Consider the following 25,199-nt stretch of genomic DNA (forward strand, 5'->3'; position numbering starts at 1 on the left):
GCCTTTAAATCGAGAAATAAACCTCCGATTCGCATCAAACTTCACACATGCCAATATTTCTAGAAACACAAGATCTGGTGTGAAGATGGGATATAACGGACTACCCCGTCTGGTACCTCCCCCCTAAATGGGTCAAAATTGTTAAAAAACAAAAAACCCTCTTTTAATTTAAAATGAGAATTCCATCCTCATCAAACTTTACACATCTCAATATTTCTACCGACACAAGATCTGGTGTGAGGATGGGATATAGCGGACCAATCCTTCTGGTTCCTTCCCCACAAAAGGGGTAAAATTTTCGAAAAACAAAACACGCTTTAAAAGCTTTTAATAAGCTCCGGATTCTCATCAAACCTTACACATTTCATTATTTCTACTAATACGAGATCTGATGTGAATATGGAATAAATCGGACCACCCTTTCTAGTACCTCCCCCACAAATGCGTCAAAATTCATTTATGCTACAGAAGACCAACTGAAGACCTTCTACCATAAAAGACTTTTCAAAAGTTTTCTTATCCCTTCTTTAAATAAAAAAAATATATATTTTTATTAATGTTGAATATTTTCTATATATAATGACCTGATGAAGATATTCTGTCCATTTTCCGATATCTTGGCTTTAGAAGGCCTAAGTCCTTTTATTTAAATAAAACAATTTTTAATTTTTTTTTTATTTGAATGGTGTTGGATTGCAAAGTTATAGTCGGTTTCAATCGATCTTATCATATTCTATTTATTTTTATATATTTTTAATTACTGAAAGTTTAAACTTTAATCAACCCCCTGCAAAGGAAAATATTTGAGATATTTTACTAACAACAAATCATCCCTTTTGTGTGTATTATGTTTTTTTTTCTTACGCTCTTATACAATAACAATTTTTTTACAATAATTTTTTTTTGACAAATGCATTTTATATTTTAAAAAATAATAATATTGATAATTAAATAATTAATAAATATATCACAAAACGAATGAAATCAAATCGAATATTCTAGGCAATGTTTGCCAGCAGTATACCGGAAATTATTGAACTTGTTGGTAGTGGCAATAAATATGGCGGCGAACTAAAAAGAGAACACGGAAAGAGGTAGTCTAAAATAAACAAAACTTAATTAAGAAAAAAATAAATAAAATTAAAAAAAAAACAAAAACTAAAAAAATTGAACTGAAAATAAAACCCAAAACAATATACAATCATTTCAAAATCATTACTAACATGATTCATACTTAATATTAAATTTCAATTCAATCCTAAGTATTCTTTTGCATATTTCTCTTAAAAAACCCATTTGTAAAAAAAAAAAACAACCAACAACTCTCATTCATCACTTTGTTATATTTTCTCTTTATTACTCACGGAGTTCATTGGTTTTGTTTCCCTATTTTTGTCCTCGTTTGTATATCCCATTTCTTAAAAATTCATATTTAACATTATTTTTATTATTTATTTTCGAAATAATTTTCAAAAATTTTGTAATAAACTTCCTTTTAAATTAATGCTTATTATGGTTTATGATTTAGCCATCCTTCCCCAACCACCACCCTCCATTCCTTTCTCTCTTTAATACATTAATTATTTTTCTTATTGTGTTTTAGCACCAATTCTTAATTTTTTTTTTACTTTTTTCGATTGTTGATTTTGTTTTATGGACTTAAAGTAAAAATTTCTTTCGACATTAGTCTGTTACCCTTAATTTTGTTTGGTTCTTTGTAATGTAGAGCATTAAAAAAAAATAAAAAACAACCAACAAACCAGTCAGTTAAGATATCTATCTAACTATACTCACCGATAACATCATCGAAATATAACTTCGACACTATCCATCATAACTCTTCTTATATTCCACGTATATTTCACCAAAATATTACAACAACGATCCATTTCAAATTCCATCCAACCCGATTTCATTTCAAACAAACTTCGTTAACAATTTTTTATTTTCTACTCCCATTGTGGATTTTTATTTTTAATTTTCGTATAAAACGTGACAGTAGAACAATTGAAGATTGAAATCATGCACTTTTATTTAAAATCTTTTTGTGTTTACATTTTTAAGCTATGTGGGATATTCCATGTCAAAAACACTCTTTAGAGTATGATAAATTAAGAAATAATGAAGACCGGCTAAAGCTTCTGCAATAGGTTAGAACAGTGTTAAGTTGGGACGGGCCGAATGTTTTTGTATTAATTGAAATAAACACAATAAATTGTTTTCCGTTTTATGTGAGAAACGGTACAGCATCATTCACTGTTCATTTCACTGAACATACCCCACACGAACACTGTTCATTGATATTCTTTCGTCTGTGTTACTCTCTTTCTCTGGTTTGCTTATTGTAGAAAACCGATATCGTATTGCTAATCGATAATCGAAAGAGAGTAAAAAAGGAACAGTGTTTGTGTGGGGTATCTTCAGTGTTCACTAGCATAAATACAAATATGACAAGAATAGCAACAATCACACAAGGAGAGTGGGAAAAGAGTTGTTGCTCAAAGAACAATTACTGTACTGTAATAAGAAGAAGCATCAGTGGAAGAAATAACACTGTTTTCTTAGAACTTGTTAATTTGTCATTCCATTGGTGCAACAAGACCAGCCGGGTCGAACTTTTAATACACTCTACCATTCGGTAAAGAAAACATATTTGTATAAAAGTATATGAATTCAAACGTGTCCCACTTTAAACTACAAATACCAGTAAGACCATTTAGATAATGCTGTCAAACTTTTCAAAAAACCATAAAGTGGGTGAGGCCTTTGTATGGAGGCCATACCAAAACGTGAACCTTCACAGCCAATTTTATACTTTAAGGATTGTCATCTATCAAATTTCGTGGGTAAACGTCACTAGGATTATCAAAATATCGAGTATCGGCGGGCATCGTTATATTTGCGCTAAAGGAAAACGTTGACCTATATTTTCAATGTTCCGCCACCGGAGCTAGAACCCATTATGAACTACAAATACCAATTTTTAGACAAGTCCGGGGAAAAATGTGGCAAAAATCATCAAAATGCTGAATATCAGGATGTACCATTATGTGGAGGCTATACGAAAACGTGAACCTATACTATGTTGCGCCACAGCTGGTAGAACCTATTACGACCTACACATACCAATTTTTGGACAAATCCATAAAAAAATGTGGCAAAAATCATCAAAACACTGACTATCGGGTGGTGTTGTTGAATGGGGGCTATACAAAAACGTGGACCTATACATACCATATTTTGCCAATGGATCTAGAACACATCATGACCAAGAAATACGAATTTTTTGACAAATCTGTGGAAAAATGTGGTGAAACTCATCAAAATACCGAATATCGGAAGGTACCATTATGTGGGGACTATACAAAAACGTGGACCTACACATACCATGTTTCGCCACCGGACCTAGGACCCATTATGACCAACAAATACCAATTTTTTGACAAATATGTGGAAAAATGTGGTGAAAATCATCAAAATACCGAATATACCGTACCGTTATAGGGCTGATATTCCAAAACGTTTTCCACAAATATAGGAGGAATTCCCAAAACCTTCTCCATATCTTAACCACAGACACCAAATTGACTCATTTTCAATACCAACCATCCTAGGCACAATACAAATTGTTCTGCCAATTTTTTAAGTTCTACGTCAAATAATGTGAGCTGTATTGTGATTTCAACAGACAGACAGACGGGCTGGCAGGCAGACGAACCTCGTTAAATCGACTTAGAATTTTATGATGATTATTTATACTTTATTTATTTAGGGATGTTACAAACTGATTGACAAAGTTAATATACCCTCCTTTGCAAGGTGAAGGCTATAAAAAGCGAAATGGAGTTGCCAATCTTTTTCTTTGTTAGGTGTAAGATTTTTCAAGTAAATTATTTCAGAAGAGTAGTAAAGTTTTGTTCATATTTTTTGTTGTAATATTTAGTTTACAACTGTCTAAATATCTCTCTCCCTCTCATTTTGCTCTCATTAACTGCACTTTTGACATAACATATTTTGTCCAATGAAAGCTCCACCTGGAATAAAAAGCGCTCCACATAATTTTTTTCAGATAGTTTCCCTTTGATTTGACATGGAATGAACCCACACATCAATGATTTTATATAATTAAAAATTTTATATATTTTTTTATTATAGAAATAATTTCCTATTTCGCTATCAAATAAAATTCCAAGAAATTTCCAAACGCATGTGCATTTTTGTCATCTTATTTCGACAAGCTCAACTTGTGTTGAGGACAGGGATCAACCATTTAATTTGCCCACATGGAACATTACTTTATATTTTTTTTAAGACGTTACTTCACCATCACTTTGACCACAACCATCATTACCACGTCAACACCACCACCAGGTAGTTTAGATTTTTTAGTGCGTTTGAGAGCCTGTTGAAAAAAACTATAAAACTGAAAATAATAATAAAAATATCAAAAACAAAATACAACAAAATAAAGAATAATAATAAAACTAATTCGTTATTTCGTTGATAAATCAAATGAGTGTTGTTTCTTGTTATTATTCTAACTACATCGTAATGACATTTTTTGTTTTATTTCGAATATTTTTTTTTTCAAAATATTTGAATTCAAGACACTCCATCACAACTCTATCTCTCTATATAAGACACCGTAGTTCTCATTTGAAAATAAAAAACAAATTAAAATATATTTATTTGAATCGAAGAAGATATTGGATTTTTTTTAATTTTTTAGAATATATTTAAAAGTATTAAAGCTTTTATAATCCTTTGAAGTAACAAGAAAGTTTTAAATGGACATAACTTGAAAATTAAAATATCTTAAAGTTGTTAGTTTAAAGCAAAAACTTTTCTTTGTAAATTATAAATATTTGTTCTCCTAAATTAGAGAGATCTGATCTGAGTTGTAGGCCTTATATGTGTAAAAGTAGACATAACGTTAGTAAGCAAAGTTTTAGTTACCAATTAAATACATGATTATAAAATATGTGTCTACTTATTATTTTTCAAAGATCTATAGATCTTTCTTTTGGAAATAATTAAATGTCTCCTTTATATAGAAAAGAAAAAGGTATTCTACCAATAAAATGAATTATATTTATGGTTGGTTATAAGAAGGATTTGTGGAGCGTCCTCCATCTCTCAGACATGATAGAACGTCTTCTATTTATAGAGAATCCATAGATGGTAATCATTCAATAGAAGACCCATTGTGGACTTATTTTAAAATGTCGGAAATAGCATCAAATTTTAGAAAATTGGTCACCTTTGGCACGAATTACGGCCTTCATACGGCGAATGAAACCGTCACACGCTGCTCGTTTCCGGCGAAGCGCTTGCTTGAGGTGATCGACACTTTGGTATTTTTTAGTGCCAACCTTGGTATCCGGAGATTTTGGTGGCCATTGTGCGCTGGAAATGAAGCGAGGAACCTCATTGTGTAACCATTATTGGGTGGAGCGTACTTAGTGCGAGACCTGTTGGAATGTCCAAGCTCTGCGGCCAAAATCTTTGCTTGCCCAAGGCTTTGATACACCCTCCAGAATATTTTCGCGAAAATATTCGGCATTTATTCTGATGCCACGGACGATTATTACGAGCGTAGAGCTACCATCGGCTAATATGGCGGCCCACACCATCACCATGGCCGGTGCTTGAGTTCTGGTGGCCAACCGAAGGTGCACATTTTCAGCTGACCTCTTTGGCAAATAAATACGATCATTTTGTTTTTTTTTAAAAACTGCTGGATAACGAATGTTTTCTCATCGGAGACGGAGAAAACAAATTCAATTCAGTAGTTTACCACTTTCGGCCAAGCGAAGCAACTCTTTAGTATCGTCAGTCTTTTGAGTTTTCTTTCTTTTGCGGTGTAAGTTCTTGCAGTTTTTTGAATTTCAATGACTTTACCCCGAGCTAATTCATCAATATTCAAATGCTGGAGTGCTATAACGATAGCCACCTGTGGTTTTCCAGTCAAATATAAAGAAATCACACAATCACGATTGAATTCCATCACGAATAAATTTTTGTTTCTGGAAAATTCTCACCAAAATGCTTTTGTACGCATGTAAGCCATATAAGGAGCTGAGACTGGAATAATTTTAACATGCTCAATTTGGTGGGAGTTATATTAAAATTTTGACCGATTATCTCCAATTTTTTTACCAGTTCACAGAAATTTTTGTTATATTCTCTAAGCCATAGGTAAACCAGATTCTTTAAATAGTCGTTAGTATCGTCAGTTATCGATATTTTCAAATATAACTATTGAAACTATCTAAAAGTGTGAATATCTATAGTTTTCCAGCTTTAATCGTAACTCCTTTAGATTGACCACAATGTGATGGAAGTTCTCGGACTAAAGGATAAACTCAATAAAAACCTTAAATTAGTTCCCTTTCCAATAATTTTGAAATCACGCAAGCTTTCTAGTTTATTTTGTTTCTTATATTTTGAAAGCCTATTAGGTATGGGAATAGAAGATTAAAGTCAATACTTTGGGTATTGGGTAAAGGCCCCAGAAATCAAATGAGGATCAATTTTACTATTTTGTAATCTGCCTATATTTTTCGAATTTGTAGAGGTTATTAATGGAAAGTGTTTGCTTTAAACTAACAGTGATGCAAAATCTGAAAAAATCTAAAAAGTTGTAGCTAATATTCCACGGAAAGTAATGTGGAAGCTTTCTAAGAAAGGCTTGTGCTTTGCAGAAAATTATTATTATAAATTATTTGAAAACTCCATAAAAAATATATATACCAAACATAAATCTGCTATTTATAAAAATCCCAATAAATAAAATAGCTTTACAATAGTTACTATATATAACACAAGATTGTAACAAAGCTTGATTTATAAAAAGAGCTTTAACAGTTTAAAACATATTAATTTTGTATAACTAAATATAACCAATTACAAGCCTATTAAAAGCTTTTCTTAAGCTATAAAATATATTTAACAATAATATTAACAGCAAATCTACAACACCGAACTAAATTCAAAATTTATTTCCCTTTGAGGTTTAAAACAAATCTTTTTCGATTCAATGAGAGTTTGTGCCCATTACTAAGTTTTTGTTAAACTTTTTTTTTTGGAATTTCATTCTCAGTGTTGTGATTTGACAATTTGATCTGAATTCTTTAAAAGAAACCCATCTAAACTAGAATTTGTTGTGTTTACGTTTTCCCCATTGATTTTTCTCATGACTTCTTTTGTCTAACCATCCATCTCTCACGCCATGTATCTCTCCCTCTCTCACATTCACATATCTCAAAGTCTTTTATTGCGCCACTGCTGATTGTGTTACTCCCTAATCCATCCTTGTTTTCTTTCTCATTTAATTAATTCTCACCATTTGTTTTTTTTTTTTGTATTCTCTGTCATAACTCCTCGTACATATCCCCCCAACTATTCCACTCAGTGTAGAGAGTATGAAACGTTTTTTAGAGTCTAAAATTAAAACTGAAACAAGAAAACTATTTTATTTGCAATTATCTAAAAAAACACAAAATCTTCGTACGAACAGCAAACTGTGTGATAAAGGGGAGAATACGAAATAGAAAAGGTCACGCATTACGAATATTATTTAATTTTTTTCTCTTCTTTTACTGTCGAAGGTTATCTACCAGCCATTGATCACTGTTAGCGAGTGTCTAAATAGTAGGGTGTATTTTTTTGGTATTTATCTATAAATCAATCACCAATGTCGAATATGTCATTTAGTTAATTGTTTTTCCTTTCTCCTCCCCCCTCTAATGATTTATTTAGCTTAAGTTTGAATTATTGTTTAATTTTATGTTTGATTTGTTTTTTAAAGTTTATGTTCAATTTATATTTAAGAAAATATTGCTCAAATGCTGACAAAAAAAATATAAAGAATGGGTCATACGTTTGAAAAAAAGAGAAGGTGGAATGTAAGAAAAATGGTTTTCAGGAGGATTGGTTGGACATAGGTTGTGTTCCCGCCCTTTTGCAATATTATATAGTAAAGAAGAAAAACATTAAATTTGCTCGAAGAGAACTGTGTTGCCCAAATAGTCGGAACGAAAGTACAGAACGGAAACCTAGCCAAATCTCCAAAGAGAATATGCAACAGTATAAAAGAACGCCCTTTTTTGTTTAAAGAGAAATTAACGTTTTGCAACTTTTTGGTGTACCAGAACGGAGTTTTAGCAAAATATAAAAAAATTACAAAAGTAGTAGAAACTGTTTAGTTGCAAAACAAACGAAGACAATTTTCTATCATAGCCTAAATTTATTGAACAGTTTGTTTTTTATACCCTTAGCCATATGGCTAGAGAGGGTATATATCATTTGATAGGTCATCATCACGCCTTATCAAAATAACGGTGTTAAGCCTTAGGTATCTTCGGACCAATTCCGTTTCAGCACATTTGGAGTCGGTCTAGCAATGTCGTCGGTCCGCCCGTCTGTCTGGCTGATGCGCACATTAACTCTCGAAGGGAATATCCGATTTGATATACATGTTATTATCAAACTTAGATCGAGTTTGGAAATGGCCAACATCGGTCCATTCCTTCTGGGTCCTCACCCACAAAAGGTCAACATTTCCAAAAAAAAAAAAAAAAAAAAAATAGTTTGCAAATCGTAGTATTTGCATCAGTGCTAGGTCAGGTGTGAAAACGGACGATATCCAATAGCCTAAGGTCTATTGTGAAATAGGGATATATCGGCGCACCGTTTCTGGTACTTCCCCCACAAAGGGTTCAAAGGGTTTCGTATCCATGAAGCTCATAAAAAGCGAACATCCAATTTCATTCAGACTTGACACAGCTCAATATTTCTATAAATGCAAGGTCTGGTATGAAGAAGGAATATATCGGTCCACTCCTTCTGGTATCTCCCTCACAAGGGTCAAAATTTTAAATATCTAAGAAGTTCAATAGTCCAACGGATTGGTATACGGTGATCTTGGTGGCCATTGTGCGCTCATTTTGTAACCATTCTTGGGTGACGCGTGCTGAGTGCAATGGTGCTGAGTCCTGTTGGAATGACCAAGTTCTGCGGCCAAAATGTTTGCGTGCTCAAGGCTTTAATACACCCTCCAGAATATTTTCGCGATAATATTCTGGATTTATTCTGATGCCACGTTCAATTAATACGAGCGGAGAGCGACCATCGACTGTTATGGCGGCCCACACTATCACCATGGCCGGCGCTTGAGTTCTGGTGGCTAACCGAAGGTACACATTTTAAGCTGACCTCTTTGGCAAGTAAGCACGATCATTTTGTTTGTTTACAAACTGCTGCGGAGAAAACCAAATTCTTCAGTTCACCACTTTCGGCCAAGCGAAGCAACTCTTTATTTCTTTTGAGTCTATTTTCTTTCTGTTGCGGTGTAAGTTCTTGCACTTTTTGTAATTTCAATGGCTTTACCCCGAGCTCATTTTTCAATATTTGCCGAATGGAATATAGCGATATGTTCAGCTCACGAGCCATTTTTCGGCCACTGTGACAAGGGTTTCTATCGAGTCGCTTCTTTACTTTTCGAACCATTTCTGCTGATGTTGCTGTTTTCTTCCGTCCACTTCCATGACGTCGGGCTATGCTACCAGTATCACGGTAACGAGTGATGGTGCGAGACACAAAAGATTTATTCACATTTAAATGCTCTAACGATAGCCACTTGTGGTTTTATGAAGTAATCACACTATCACGCCTGAATTCCATCACGAATAACTTTTTTTCTGGAAAATTCTCACCAAAACGATTTTGTATGCTTGTAAACAATATAATGAGCTGTCAAGGGAATAATTTTTACAGCTGTCGAACGAGTGGCATAGAAATGACAGCAGTCTGAAGTTGGTTGCAATTTTTTCATCTCATCCTGTATGTGGTACCTCGCGTAAACTTTTAATATTTTCTAAAAGTTATCACATATCCTCTTTAAATTGATTGGATCAACCAATATAGTCGAAAACTGACAAGTCGGAATATTTATATCATATTTATTTAGGTCCGATACGAAGTGAACAATATTGGCCCATTCCTTGGGAACCTACTCCAAAGAGGGTCAACAAATTGAATATTCATAACATAAGTCAAAATATATTTAAATAATCGAACATCGGCTGAGGGTATACATTTGGCGACAACACTACACTGAATATTATTTTCTAATTTGTTGGCGTATTTTTCGATGTCGTCACGTATACACTTATATTTTATTATGGAACGCTTTTGAATTGACACTGGAACGCTTTCCTAAATTTGTTGATATTATTAACATTGAAGTGATTCAAAGTAAGCTATCCATTTTTGGTGAATGTATGGTTGTCTAAGAAACATAAATACTTGAGCATACTTTTAGGCGTGAAAGTAGAATGCAAAATGCAATAAATGTTTTGGCCTTATCCGAATGAAGTTATCGACTTGCAGTTGTTCAATATCCTAAATAATTTAGAATTGTTTATAAAAAAAATTAGAAATTATTGAGAGAAAATGCATTCGAGCAATATTTTCTTTTATTTTTCTATTATTTTTTTATTTTTATTTCATTATATTTTAAATTATTCCGTTTTAGATTAACTCCAAAATGATTTTGTAGATTTTCTTTGTTGATATTTGAAATATTTTCCCTACAAAATAAGGTTGTAAAATAATTTAAGATTTCAGAATTTTTTCTAATTACTTTCCTTTACTATGTATAAAAAACTATTATTTTTAAATGGAAGTGTGAGTGTGAAAGTTTTTTTATTTCGTCTCAAAAATCAGTCATTTTATTTATGTGTGTGTATCTGTGTGTGTGTGTGTGCTATTTTCTCAAAACTAAATTGTATAAAAAAGGCAGTGTTTTGTATATATATATATATATATTAATTTAAAAATAAGGCAAAGTAAAAAAAATGATATGGAAAAAAGCTTTCAATGTGACAATAAAATTATCTATAATTGGTTATAACTAAGTTTATGGCGGCGATGTGTGTCTAACGAAAAGGGGTTATAGTTGGGGTCCTTGAGAAAATCCATTTATGGACTGCTGTAATTGTACAAATACAAATGAGTAGGTGTGCGTGTGTGTGTGAGTGAATGCGATTGGAACAAGTATGTGTGCGTTTTAATAGGGTTAGACTATAATTTCCATAATTGTATTGTTCAATACCCATGAGAATGACAATGAAGTCAGTTTGTCAGTCCATAAATATTATTAGAATTAGAATATTTTTTTTCGTATTACGAAGCAAAGAATATAAACTGAAATCAATATTGTTACCATTAACTACAACAATAACAACAACAACAACATTATATATAACTACAATATAAATAAATATATATATGTGTGTATACATCAATCGATATATAGGCTGTGTTCGCTAGTTGGATACCAGAAATCACAGAACTGGCTGCCCAAAGAAGCAAATATGGTGGAACATATAGCAAGGATCCTAGAAAAAGGTACACACCAAACAAAAAATAAATCAACAACAACAAAATATCAAAAAAATCCACCACCACAACCACCACCAAAAAAATTAATAACAAAAAAAAAAAAAAAAAATACCAAAAAAAAAAAAAAAAAAAAAAAAAACAAGCAGCTGTACCGCCTTTTTCTCTGAATAACAATAGATAAATTAAATAAAAAAACAATTCTAATCAATAAAGCTATTCACATAATCTCGTCTAGTTTACAATACTATATACACAAACCAATATACATATTTATATATTTTTTTTAATTTTTTAAGTTCCATATTTTTTTCGTTTTGAGTTTCAAATGCTGCATTGTGATTCGAAGTGATTTCAGTGAAATCACTTTTCTCAGCAATGTTGATTACCTTCTGTTTTTTTTTTTGTTAAAAGTTTTAATTTTTATTTTACAAAAAAAAAAAAAATATTGAAAACAATTGCATATTCAAACATTTGATATTCATTTGTTTGTTTGTACTACCTGTTGTTTGTTATAAATTCTTCTTCTTTTTCTTTTATTTCGTTTAAATATAGTTTTTGAATCAAAATGTTTTGTTAATTATGAAATGATAAGAAATGGAAAAAATGAACCAAAAATCCAGTTAGATATTCAAAAATTTAATTAAAGGCTAAAAATATAAAAAAAAAAACAAACCAAAACCTAGGTTTGTGAAATTGGTCTTTCCAAATATCATCATTTACCTGGCTATAAAATCGAAAAAGGCATTGATTTCTTGGCGGCATGTGTGTTGTGTTATTTATAATTTCTGTTTAAAAAAAAATAAAAATAATATTTATACAAGACAAAAATAATAAAAACCAAACAATAAACATTTAATATTTTAAAAATAGGGTTATTAGAAATTTGTCAGTAACTTTGAAAAAAAAAAGAAAAATATAAATAAATAATTAAATCTGTTTTATTGTTTTCATTTTAAGTGGTGTTTTTTCCCCCATATCTATAATTGTGCAATCAAATCGGAATTATATTGCTTATTTTGCTGGTGGTTATACATTTTCCTTCTACTACTTCTTCTGTAAATCACTTTTCATTCATCATCCTTCACAACTTGGCTTTAATATTATTATTATTTTTTTGTTTATTTTTTCCGGGGTGCTTCAGAATCGAAAATCAAAAATCATTTTTTTGCTGTCCTAAATATTTATAATTTTCTCAAAGAAGGTAGTGGCCAAAATATATAATATTTCCAAAGAATCTTCATTGAAAAAAAATAATTAAAATACAAGAAACTTCTTTTATTGTTTAATATTTAAAGACCTACATTGGGCGCCATTTCATCAGGGTAAAGTTACAATGGAATCTGAAGAAGTTAAACAAAGGGGAATAATATTCGAGTTGTAGTGGCCAAAATTGTTAATATTTTCAAAGAATCTTAATTTGAAAAAAAAAAAATACAAGGCAAAATTTTTATTGTTTAATGGCCTACGTTGGGCGCCATTTCTGAAGAGTAAAGTTACAGTTCCAATGGAATATGAACAAGTTAAACAAATAGGAGTAATAGTCGAAAACCTTTGTTTTGTTTTTAGACCTACGTTGGGCGCCACTTCATCAGACATGATGATGACATTTGAATAAAATCAAACAAATGAAAAGCAAATAATGGAAAAAAACCCTTCATTTTTTAACTCTTGTTTTTAGACTTACGTTGGGCGCCACTTAAGATAATATCAGAGGTATGATGAAATTTGAACAAGTTGTAGGAGAGGTTTGCAAAATACAAATAGATTGGGAAATATAAATTGTTTCTTTTTGGGAGCATTACTTATATCACTCATAAAACTTTTTCTGTGTAATATGAGAATAATTATTGACAAGTACCTTTTTTGTTAATTTTTGTTTTGTCTCCAGACCCACGTTGGGCGCCACTTAATCGGGCTACAGTTACGAATTTCAGGTTACAGTTACGATTTTTTTTCTGGGAAGTTATGAGAAGATGGAAGAAAAATAAAAGACAAGCAACCTATTTTATTACTCAACGCTTTTAGACATACGTTGGGCGCCACAGCATCAGACTGAAGTCACAGTTAAGATTAAATTAGAACAACCTATAGGTCAGATTTGCAAAATGAAAATTGATTAGGAAATATAAATTGTTTCTTTTTTGAAGTCCCACGTTTGGCGCCGCTTAGTGATTAGACTAGTGGCCAAAAATAGTTCATTTTTTACTGTATATCACTCATAGAACTTTTTCTGTACAATAAGAGGAAAATCATAGACAAGAACCTTCTTTGTTTTTTTTTGTTTCTAGACTTACGTTGGGGCCTACTTTTTAAGGCCACAGTATAAAGTCACATTTAAGATGAAATTTTAATAAGCTATTAGCTAACTTTGCAAAACGAAAATGGTTAAGGAAATATAAATGTTCTTTTTGCGACCCCACGTTGGGCGCCGCACAGTGACGAGGCAAATGATTCATTATAAGATAGTAAGGTTGCGTCCTAGATTACTATTTCTATTAAAGATATATACATATATCGCTCATAGAACTTCTTCTGTGCATTTTTGAGACAAAAAGTGGAAAATAGTTGAAAAGAATCTTTTTTTATTTTTTGTTTTAAACCTACGTTGGACGTTACTTGAGCAGGCTAGGGTCACAGTTACTATGAAAATAACACATGGTATCGGTTGGTTTTGAAAGAGAGAACATATATTAGGAAACTACAAGTTTTCGGAGCTCCGCGTTGGGCGCCGTAAATGTCACATTTTCAGAAAGTAAGGTTGTGACCAAATTAATTATTTTTCACATTTTCAAAATGTTCAGTGACAGCAGAAGGGCAATAATTGGCAAGAAACTCCTTTTATTCATAATTTGTTTTTAGACCCACGTTGGGCGCCACTTAATCAGACTTAATACACATTTGCGGTGTAATCTAAACAAGTTATCAGGAGAGAAAATGTAATTGAAAATAATTATGTTTCATTAAAAGTATGTTACTACTAAGTATGTTACTAAAATAATTTTCCAAATAAAACAAATTTTAATTTTTTTCAATAATCCAAAAACGCTAATAATTTTGGTCAAAGTCTTAAAAATTTCGGAAGAAATATTTGTGAAAGGATATTGTATTGTGGGTAAATACCTTTCGCTTGTTTTCCGAGCTGATTGAAATGGAAATAGGCTTTGCCCTGCGTTGGGCGCCACAAATAAAATCAAATTTTTTGGAGTTTTAAGGCCCAAATATATAAGTGTTAGGCTTCTTAGACAATTTTTGATTTGATTTTTTTTAATATTAAAAATTTTTCCGATTCGAAGTTTAGCTCAAATAGAAATACCCCAATCCCCATATTTTCGCTTGTTTTCCGAGATAATTGAAATGGATATAGGCTTTGCCCTGCGTTGGGCGCCACAATTAGAATCAACTTATTTTGAGGATTAAAGCCCATATATTTTTTTTATGCTTTTTGATTTAATTATTTTTTTAAATATTAAAAATTTGTACGATTCGAAGTTTAGCTCAAATAGATAAACCTTGAAGCAGAGTTACTGGTTAAATAAGAATTTATTGTTTTTTTGGCCACTGCTTTTTTCTGCAAAATATGACAGATATCTCCTCCAATTAGGATCATATTTAGGTTGCTGTGCAAGATTTTTTTTGGTCCATTAGCACAGCATAAAACTATTTTTTTTAACTGTTTTTGCTATTTTTTTTTTGTTTTGCAATAACATTGATCCCCCTTCCAATTTTTTTGGAATTTCCTTCATGATGATGCATGTAAATACTTACATATTTTCAAGTTTGGCATAATATTTTGTAGTTTTTTTGGTTTTTCTTTTTTTTTTATTTTTATTTTTTTTCAATTTTATGTCCCGACAAAAATGAAAAAAGAAAACCGGCATTCATTCTAAGTAATTTACAGAAGCATTTATTTATTTTTTTCTATTTTTTGTTTCTTACACAAAATTCCATTTTAAAAATAAGTAATTTTTTCGGTTAGTAGAAAAAACTGAAACAAAACAAACATGTTACCACAGAAATCGATGAATCGATTTTGCAAAAAAAAAAAAAATGAATATAAATAAATAAAAATTATAAAGCAAGGAATTTAATCTGAATTGTAGACAATCCAGATTAAACGTTTTGTAATAAAAAAATATTTGAAAAAAAAAAACATTTTGATTGCAAGACACCGTAACTAAAGTTGCTTTTGGTCCCCACGAAGACAACCCCCCTTTAGCATTGCTAATCAATTGCTCTCTTTATTTTGATCCACCAAAAAAAAAAAAAAAAAAAAAAAAAAAAACGAAGAAAATACCAACCACCTTTGGTCTATAGTTTGAAACGTTTTAAATAGAACTGAAACATGACTTTGTATTTTTAAATGTTTAAAAACTAAAGGAAACTGTGTTTTTTTCTAGCAAGCATTTTTTATCAAAAAAGCAAAAATAATTTTGCTTCATCTCAACTTGGAATTGACAACGATTTTTCAAAAAAAAAAAAAAAAAAAAAACGGAATGGCTGGAATGAAACATTGCCCAACAATGATTTTTTCCAGCCATTTGCAATTATTTGCAAAAAAATACCAAAAAATGAAAAATCAATTGTTTGACTTTATGCAATTATTTTTCTTTTTCGTTTACTTTTATTTTAATTGCATTATTTAGTTTCTAATTTTCTTTCTAGCTTTTGTTGTAATTTTTAATTATTAAATATTTTTTTCATTTTCTGTTTGTTGCTTTTGTGTTTTTTATTTATCATCGTTTCTTATTGTTTCTTAAAACTGCAAATAAAATATATTTATGCCGTAGTTGCGTTACAATTTTAATAAAAACTATTTAAAGCAAAAAAAATCGTTTGTTCGATTGTTTGTTTTGTTTGATTAACAACATCAACAACAAGTTCAAGTTATTAAATTCTAGCTTAAATGTTTGTTTTAGTTTCCCCATAATTTCATTAGTTTCGTTTACCCCCCTCTCTCTCTCTATCTCTCTGATATTTCATAATTTTAGTTTATTCCTTTTTATTTACATTTTTATAAACAATAAATTCTTGGCAACTTTTTTTTTTTTTTAAATAATAAATTAAGCAATCACCAAACTGTTTTTTTTTCAAAGTAATCCAAATAAATATTTTTTTTTAATTAAAAAAAAAAATATATTTCCAAAATTAATGCCACTTTTTCAAGTTTTGTTTGCTTGCACAGACTGTATGCCGCAGCCACGCATATTTTTCCAAAAAAAATGAAAAAATAGAATAAAAAATTTATCTACCAAGCCTACCAAAAATATGTAAATATATACAAATATAGGTTGTATTATTTTTTCTCTCTCTTTCTCTCGCCCATCATAATCTCAAATATCATCAGTATCGATTTTTTTGTAACAACAACAATAATATTAATATTAACTAAGTAGTTGCGTTTTTTTAGCTATTTCGTTTTAGATCAATACCAGTTTTTCCATTTAAATGATATTTAAAACTAAGAAAACACTTTTTTCCGTAACCAAAATCATATTGACATAATAATAAAAAAATATTGAATATTGTTTATTTTAAAACAAAATGTTACCAAGTTTTTTTTTTAAGGTAACAATTATTTTTAACAAAAAACACACACAATCGTTTAGATCTGCCTTTTGTTTTAGTTCCATACACTTGTCCCCAAGAAATCGCAGCCTTTATTCGAACAGAAAAAATGAAAAATAATAATAATAATAATAATAATAATAATAATAATAATAATAATAATAATAATAATAATAATAATAATAATAATAATAATAATAATAATAATAATAATAATAATAATAATAATAATAATAATAATAATGATAACAATAATAAAATAATAAGAATAATAAATAAAATAATAAACATAATAATAATACTATTATTAATAATAAATAAATAAATAAAAAAATAATATTAGCCTTTAGTTAATTATATATTAAGATTTTTTTAACGAAATTCAATGGAAAAAGTTGTCTATAGATAATGATTGTTATGAGTTTTTTTAAATTAATAAATAAAAATCATATACAATTAACTGTAAAATTGAGGAAACTAATAAATATTCTTGGAATTATAAATATATTCTATATAAAGAACATTTTCCAAAAAGAAAACTGTGTATTTGGAAAAGAAAGCCAAAGAAAATGTTTCATTTATCTAGTTTAACTCCACTTTCCTTTCCCTCATCGTGTGAACATCATAGTATGACAAAACTATATTATGTTGAGCATACTTTTAGGCGTCACATGTCTTTGGTACGAATAGCTAAAAGGATTGGAATAAAATTATATATAAAACACGAAAATAAGAAAAGTGTATGAGTAGTAATAGGCAAAGAGTACAATTCACAATAAACGAGAGGTGAAAAGTGTAATTCACAATTCGAAATATACTCTTTACTTTTGGAGTTTACACAGGTGGTCGAATAAATTAAACCACCTAATGGAGAAATACAAAGTTTTATGAGAAAGAAGGAGGTGCAAATGTTTCTTTCTCTATCTACATTGGGTTTTATTAACCCTAAAAAGTATATGACACATTCTGACACAATGAAAATCCTCAATTACCTCGAATCGTTTTTTCTTTACGCACCTTGAGAAAACGTTTTAATTTTCCACATGAGAGCGGTATTACCATCATAAGAAGACCTATTATTTTCAATGGAGAAGAACATATGATTTTCTATGCTAAAGCCCATTGGTCTTCGATAAAAAAACATTGGATTTTGGTCATCAACAAGAAGGTCCTCCCGGATTTTACAAGACGAGCTTTTGTCCTCTAAGATGAAAACTTATATTAGAAAGCCTTTTGGCCTTTTTTAGGATGACTTTATGAACTTCTATGTAAATACCCTTTTATAAGACTATATCTGGGTGTTCAGGGAACATTAAAAGAGAATACAGGGTGACATAAAAAACTGCAACAAAGTCAAAAGCCATAATTTTTACCTTTTTTTTAAATCTTATTAAATGAAAGCACAAAATGTCGGATATAGCATCAAATTTTAGAATATGTTTAGATTTGTTCGAATTGGTCACCTTTGTCACGAATTATGGCCTTCAAACGGCCAATGAAACCGTCACACGCTGCCCCAATGTTGCTCTGCGATATTTTGGCTCATTCCCGGCGAAGCGCTTGCTTGAGGTGATCGATACTTTGGTATTTCTTGGTGGCAACCTTGCTTTTCAAAATACTGCAGACACAATAGTCCAACGGATTGGTATCCGGAGATTTTGGTAGCCATTGTGCGCTGGAAATGAGCGATGAACCTCATTTTGTAACCATTCTTGGGTGTCGCGTGCTGAGAGCGATGTTGCTGAGTCCTGTTGGAATGTCCTAGGTCTGCGGCCAAAATGTTTGCTTGCCCAAGGCTTTGATTCACCCTCCAGATTATGTTCCCGATAATATTCGTCATTTATTTTGATGCCACGGTCGATTAACGTGAGCGGAGAGCGACCATCGGCTGTTATGGCCGAGTTCTGGTGGCCAACCGAAGTTTGCACATTTTCAGGTGACCTCTTTGGCAAGTAAACATGATCATTTTGTTTATTTACAAACTGCTGGACAACGGCCAAGCGAAGCAGCAGCTCTTTTGAGTCTATTTTCTTTCCGTTGCGATGTAAGTTCTTGCACTTTTTTGAATTTCAATGGCTTTACCCCGAGCTCATTTTTCAATATTTGCCGAATGGAATATTGCGATATGTTCAGCTCACAAGCCTTTTTTCGGCCACTGCGACGCAGGTTTCGATCAAGTAGCTTCTTTACTTTTCGAACCATATCTTTTCTGGTGATGTTGCTGTTTTCTTTCGTTCACTTCTTTGACGCCGGATTACGCTACCAGTATCAAGGTAACGAGCGATGGTATGAGACACTAAAGATTTATTCACATTTAAATCTGTCGGACGAGTGGCTTAGAAATGACAGCAGTCTGAAGTTGGCTGCAGTTTTTTCATTTCACCGTGTATATACTTTGTTGGGTCTAAACAAACTTAATACCCTCCATATAAAAAGAGTGCTCGGCATTTTCGAACAAAAAACGAGCAAAGCATTCGCACGCTTATTCAATCAAAACCGAAAATATAGTTTTGCTTAATTTTTTACTCCTAGGATTGCCACCGCTCTATTTCGAGTGAGTTTCACTCTTTGTTCGAGTGAGGTTTTTCCAGGCTTGTTCTTAAATCTAACAAGAAAACAGCTGTTTCGCATTTTATCTTATAATATGATAAATAATTAAACAGCTGATTTTCACTCACCTGAGGCAAAGACATAGAAGTGTAAAGATAGGACAAGACAGAGTCAAGATATGGTAACCCTGTGAAAATACCTCTGTTGTTACGATATCATAACAACATAATTACAAATGTTAACTGATTTAAACCGCCAAAGCAATGTGCAAATTTTCGGAAAGGTCCATGGAATAGAATTTTGAAACCAAAATTTTGGATTTTTCAAATTTTTATTTGATATCCGTTCCTGTAATAGTGGTTTTTATATTAACATGTCTCTGCCATGAGCTGTTACTCTATGTATTGTAGACACAAACCATTTGCTCAAAATGCATTTTGTCTAGTCTTTACCATTTTAGGTCTTTGCCTGAGGTGCCAGTAGGTATTGGTAACTCAGCTTATTAACTCAACTGTCAAAAGGACTCTCTCCTCTCGCTCTCACCATTAACAGGAATTTTGGGTTATGGAACCAAATTTTGTAATCATTTTTACAAATAATCGAGAAGAAAAATTTCTCTCTCTCCCTCACACAAGCATTATCTATAGACAAATACATTCTTATTATTTCTCTTTTTTTTTAATTTTTATTTCATTTAAAATTGTTTCAATATTTTTTCTTTATTAAAAAAGAAAAAAATATTTTACAAAACTATTCATAAAATAAATAAATAAATAAAACTACGACGTATTTATAAAAATAACTACAAATATAACGCCGCAACAACGACAAAGGTATTTACTCTTTTGCTCCATGGATTTCAACCAAACACCCGTCTATCAACGCAATTGGCCTCTATTATTATAAGAAAAAAAACATAATTTTAAAATAGAAATCTTTTTCTGTAGGGCATTTAAAGCAGCTTTCCTTCTTCCCCTTTACAAACAAACCGAAATGTTTTATATAAATCGTTAAAATTTCTTCTTACCAAAAACTAAAAAAATGTTTGGCTATAAAAAAAAATTCTTATGAACTGAAATTTGATTTTAAAAAATATTTAATTTGCTAATTCGTATAATTTGAAAACAGGCGATATTTGCAAGTTGTATACCAGAGATTATAGACTTGATTGGAACAAGAGCCAAATATGGGGGCACATTAAAAAATGAAAAGGGTCGAAGGTGAGAATCTTTATGTAGTTAAACCACAAAACATACTAACGAAAATAAACCACAAAAAAAAAAAACAAAGTTTAAAGAAACAAGATACAAAAACGTATACAACAATTAAATAGTTAAACAGAAAAAAATCATAAAAAAAATTTCATACAAAAAATACTTTGAATAAAGCAAAATTTTACAAGAAAATATTGCTTTATAACCATAATATTAGTTAATTTTAATTTTTATTTCAATACAACGAAGGCGTTTGTTTTTCTCTTTATTTTTGTTGAGTTTTTTTTTATGATTTTCTTTTTAGTTTATCCAAAAAGCGAATAGTGAAAAATTAAAAATAAACACCAAATCAAAATGAAATTTCTAATTTAAAATACAAAAAAAAAACATATTTTTTACTAAATTCTAAACAAAAATTAGGTTTTATTTGAAAAAAATTATATTTTTTATTTTGCCAACTCATACTCAACTCACTCTATATAAATAAATAAATAAATTATATTTTTAATTAATCGAAATTTGTTGAGTTATTAAGGCATGTTTCCCAATGTCGAAAAGTATTTTTTTTTGTTAAATTTATCGAACTACGAATATTTATAATTAGTGGCTGTCTAATAATATAAAGAACAAAATGACGAAGAAAGCACATTAATATCAAGTACTTCTTATTTTGATATTAAAAACAATTATGTCAAATCACAATTATGTCTACAAAAATTGTTTCGGTAAAAAGCTTTTGGCTGTCTCATGCAAAACGGGAACAAAAATGGAAAATACTGATCAGAGTAATGGTTCATTATTCACCTCATGGAACGTGGACTTAACTTTAAAGAAATCATTTATAAAGTTTTAATACCTGCATATTTTTTCACTTTTTATTAAAAAATGAGTCCTGCTTCCAACCTGGACAAACTTCTTGCTTTTATTTTGTAGTATGTTCATAAAAAATATTAAAAAGAATTATTTCTGTGTTCTTGTCCAATTTAATAAGAAAAACCAGTAAAATAGAGAATTATTTTATTCACTCCGAGAGAATTGATTTGCCCAGAAAGTATGGGAACTAAAAACTAGACAATTAAAAAAGGAAGAAAAAGTCAAAAGTCAAATTCACTCTATTTGGGTTTCTCTAATCAGAGTTTTATGATAAACTTTTTTCTTTTACGGATAAACTCTTTTTTTCTCATTGAAGTTCCTTGATAAAAATTAACTCTCATAAAACGTTTTAATTTAGAGAGAGAGAATGAATTTTAATGGTCAGACTCCTGAAAGAAGATACCTCTTTGTTGCGTAGAGTTAGGCATAGTTATTGGTTAAGTGAATCGATCTTTCTCAATCCATCCATAATTGGAACTAGTTCCTTTGGGTTATGCTCCACTATTTTTTATCACATCTGGTCATTAAACACGATATGAAAAATAAATAGTACATAGATTTTGGTAAACTAGTTTGGTTCATAATTGGAACTAGTTCCATTATTCAATGGTTCACTGTTTTTGAACATGACACGACAAATAGGTGTTCGATTTATGACAGCTGATCATTAGATTAACTGTCGAAACAAACTATATGATTAGAAAAACACTATGAAAAATAAATACTTCATTGATACACAGATTAGGGAGAACTAGTTCCGTTCATAATAAAAAAATAAAAACAAAAAGAAAACTTATTGAGACATTTCGTTTGATTTTAAAAATGTTGTAAACTTTTTACAATCATTACTAAAATGTGTTTCAGAACTATAAATTTGACTTTTTTCATTTTTTATGTTAATCAAATTTAAATAGATGAGAATCAATAGTCTTTGATAAGGTCAGCAAATTCAGAGCTGGATATTCCATTATTACAAAATAATGAACCCAATAAATAACAGGGCTAGGAATGGTTCCGATAGTTTCAGAATCAGAATAGTTCATTAGAATCTTTCTCTTTCATCGTTAATGTTCTCTTCATCGCAGTTTTTATAGCCTCAGCCATATGGCTAGAGGGGGCACATATCACTTGACGTGCCTCATCGAAATAACGGTTTTAGAACCTGGATCTCTTTGGACGGACGATGTCCGTCCGTCCGTCTGTCTGGCTGGTTACATCGTAATATTATTATCAAACCTAGATCGAGTTCGAAGATGAACAATATCGGTCCAATACTTCAGTTACCTCCCCCACAAATTGTCAACATTATCAAAGAAAATAATTTACTGCACAGAAAGAAAAAGGATAATTCGATTTTGCTCCTAATATTTCATCGATCCTAATATTTTCATCAGTGCAAAGCCAATATTTCTATCAATACAAGATATGTTATAAAGATGATAGAGATCGGTCAATTTCTTCTGGTACATCCCACGCAAAGGGTAAAATTTTTGAATAACTAAAACGATTATAAAATCCGAAATAAGCATCAGGTTCTTTTCATATTTCACACATAACAATATTTTTATTAACGCGAGGTCTGATGCGAAAATGGGAAATATCGGCCCACTCCTTCTGGTACCTCCCCCATATTTTAAATATCCATGAAGCTCATAAAACACAAAATTAACTTCCGATTCCATTCAGACTTGGTACATCTCAATATTTCTATCAATACAAGATATGTTATAAAGGTAGTAGAGATCGAGCCATTTCTTATGGTACCTCCCCCACATAGGGTCCAAAATTTTGAAAAACAAAACACTCAAAAATAGCGAAATAAGAATCCAACTCTCTTCGAAATTCACGCATCCAAACATTTTTTCTAACACAAGATCTGTTCTGAAGATGATATATACCTGCGAACCCCTTCTGGTACCTTACCCACAAAGGATCACAATTTTCAATACTTTTATCTGTCATAACTTGCGAAACAAGTAAGCGGTTCTTTTCAAAATTATATTCTAAATATTTCTTTCAACCAATACCCTGAGATGAATATGGAATTTATGTCCAATACGAAATATACCATATTGGGCCATTCCTTCGGAACCCACTCCATAGAGGGTCAACATTTTGAATAACCATAACAGAAGTCAAATATATATTTAAATAATTGAACATTGGCCTAGGGGAATACATCTGTCTATTTGTGCAAAACCGACTGATACTTCTTAACTTCAAGAGAAAACTTTTACATCGTAGTTTTTAAAATTTATTTTCCGTTTACAGTAACAACATTTACAACAAATACTCGAGTTATGGAAAAATAGTATTCAATGTGTTGGCATAAATTTATTTATTTTACAATGCGGCATCTGAAGATAAAAGAAAAGATCGATAATAAAATAAAAGGAACGAGAAAGACAAATGGAACTAGTTGCAGTAAAGGGATGGATCTAGTTTTAGATGTTTCTATGTCGCGGAATATTTTATTCGAACTAGTTCATTTCGGAACTACCCCTAGACTTGGGTATAAAAATATATCTCCCATTTAAAACTTTTACTATTAATACAAGTTCAAAATTTGACATATCAATATTCCCAAGTGTTGAGGCACCTACCTTTATTTTTCCACCATGATGTGTATGAAATCACATTTATAAACTAGTTCATGCGTTCTTCTCAATGAATCGTTCAATTGAACTAACAAAGACAGCTTTCGTTATGTATGAACGACCTTAAGTCGTATTTACACCGGCTTACACCGTGGTGTGCATGAAATAACATCTATAGACTAGTTCATGGGTTCCTCTGAATGAATCGTCAAATTGAACTTAGAAAGACAGCTATGTTTTTTTGTGGAAGACCTTAAGCCGCATTTACACCGACACCTTAATTACGCGTTTTGCAAGGACTCTTAACTTAACAAAAAAAAAACTTTTCGGTTTAAATAAGTCCGCTCAACATTGGGAAACAGCCTGTTATTGTTAAAATAGATAAAAAAAAACTTAAGAATAAAAACGAAATTTTATTTTGATTTTAGATTTAAGTTTTTTGTTTTTAGTTGAAAAAATTAAACACATTTTAAACAATTACATTTTACATTAAACGACATAAGCCCCGCCCGTTCGCCAAAAAATCTAACACCGAAAACCCCAAAAAACATCATTCAGCAACTAATCATCGGTTTTGTTTGTGAGGAACATTTTATAATTTGAGATACTGACACGCATGGAGCCCCGCCCCACCCAAGAAAACCAAAAACTAACCGCAAAAACAAAAAAAAAAAAAAAATAGAAAAGAAAAACATACAAGCCAACAACATGACCCTAGTTTCTAACATCTTAGTTTCCTATTTTTTTCCTCTTTTCCGTTTCCGTTTTCCCAACAGCAACAACAAAAAAACACTTTCATTTAACAAAAGCAAAGAAAAAATCATTTGTAGTTGAAATTATGATGCTGGGGTGAAATGCAGGGAAATTGTGGCGCCCACGTTCTTCCATTGTTTTGTGGCAACACTGGAATTTCCTTGTATTTCCTGCTAGACAAAATAATTATTATCAAGTCTTTGTTTATCTGAATTATTTTCATTGTATATTTTTCTCTTTG

The 25,199-nt window shown here is 30.9% G+C and overlaps 1 protein-coding gene across 34 annotated transcripts in view; it reads left to right on the top strand.

The window, feature by feature from the left end:
* Positions 1 to 25,199, top strand: part of LOC101896394 (calcium-activated potassium channel slowpoke) — a 200,434-nt gene that overhangs the window by 75,230 nt on the left and 100,005 nt on the right. For 24 of the 34 annotated variants that reach the window (XM_020036250.2, XM_011293618.3, XM_059125402.1 and 21 more), the window contains exon 7: positions 1,003 to 1,094. In XM_020036250.2, coding sequence (XP_019891809.1) covers positions 1,003 to 1,094 — 92 coding nt within the window. Of the gene's footprint in view, positions 1 to 1,002; positions 1,095 to 11,320; positions 11,413 to 20,649; positions 20,742 to 25,199 lie in introns of all 34 variants that reach the window. The other 10 variants (XM_059125405.1, XM_059125401.1, XM_059125403.1 and 7 more) reach the window with 2 other exon arrangements.

This window comes from Musca domestica, unplaced genomic scaffold, assembly GCF_030504385.1.
Source record: "Musca domestica strain aabys unplaced genomic scaffold, Musca_domestica.polishedcontigs.V.1.1 33, whole genome shotgun sequence".
Classification (NCBI taxonomy): Eukaryota; Metazoa; Arthropoda; class Insecta; order Diptera; family Muscidae; genus Musca; species Musca domestica.